General features: G+C 42.2%; 1 protein-coding gene across 1 annotated transcript in view; it reads left to right on the top strand.

Moving 5' to 3' along the window:
- Positions 1-627: 627 nt before the first annotated feature.
- The window catches only part of LOC119585340 (gonadotropin-releasing hormone receptor-like), a 107275-nt gene continuing 107128 nt past the window's right edge, over positions 628-774 (top strand). Inside the window, exon 1 of the mRNA XM_037934012.1 lies at positions 628-718. Within this exon, the coding sequence (XP_037789940.1) occupies positions 628-718 (91 nt within the window). The remainder of the gene's footprint in view (positions 719-774) is intronic.

The raw sequence follows: 774 nt of genomic DNA, 5'->3' as shown, positions 1-774 counted from the left end.
TTTTAAAAAGTCTCTGAATCCTGTTTATCTTTTTTTAATCATCGTTAAATAAACCGCTAACGCAATATTTCCCGTTCACGTATCGGGGATGTTCAAGTCGTGTTCTGGATGTAGAGTCTACCTCCTCCAGAGCTTGAATATTGATCAGCGTCTCGTTCATTCGCTGAGCAAACGTCTGGGTTATTTCTCATTTTAATTTTCTGTTTTTTGTTGTTATTTCTCAGAAGTGGTGCCGTTATTATTTAGTTTGTTTGCGTTTTTTTTTCTTTGTCGATTTGTGTGATTGTATAGGGTTTGTATTTTTTCCTTCTTTTGTTTAGATGATTAATGAAATTTGTTTGCTTCCTTGCAGATATCAACTTGAAAAGAAGAAAGTGAGATAGTCTTATTTGGTATCAAGAAGATGAGGAAGGTAGAATAATTCGCATTATCTCCAAGAAAAAATTGCTAAGAGTCATGTAGACAACCTCACTATGAACCTCCCTTGGGACAGAAAATGTTCAACAGTGACGATCGACAACAGATATTCCTCTCATTTCGACACCGGGCTGGCTACTGGCTTCGCATTGCACGGGCTGTGAATCAGTGCAAACAAGGCTTCCCGACCCCCCTGTGAAACCCTCCCCCATGGACGCCTCCGCCTACAGCGAGCTCGGACACAAGGACATCAGGATGGCGAGTTACCTTGACCCCTTCATGAACTCCTCCGATTCCCTCCGTGATTCCTTCTCCGGATTCGAGCTCCCTTTCGACGATGCTCTCGACCAGAATTAC

This window comes from Penaeus monodon, chromosome 19 (assembly GCF_015228065.2).
Source record: "Penaeus monodon isolate SGIC_2016 chromosome 19, NSTDA_Pmon_1, whole genome shotgun sequence".
Taxonomy (NCBI): Eukaryota; Metazoa; Arthropoda; class Malacostraca; order Decapoda; family Penaeidae; genus Penaeus; species Penaeus monodon.
Note: the sequence above shows the minus strand (reverse complement) of the source record. Positions and strands in the feature narration are given on the sequence as shown.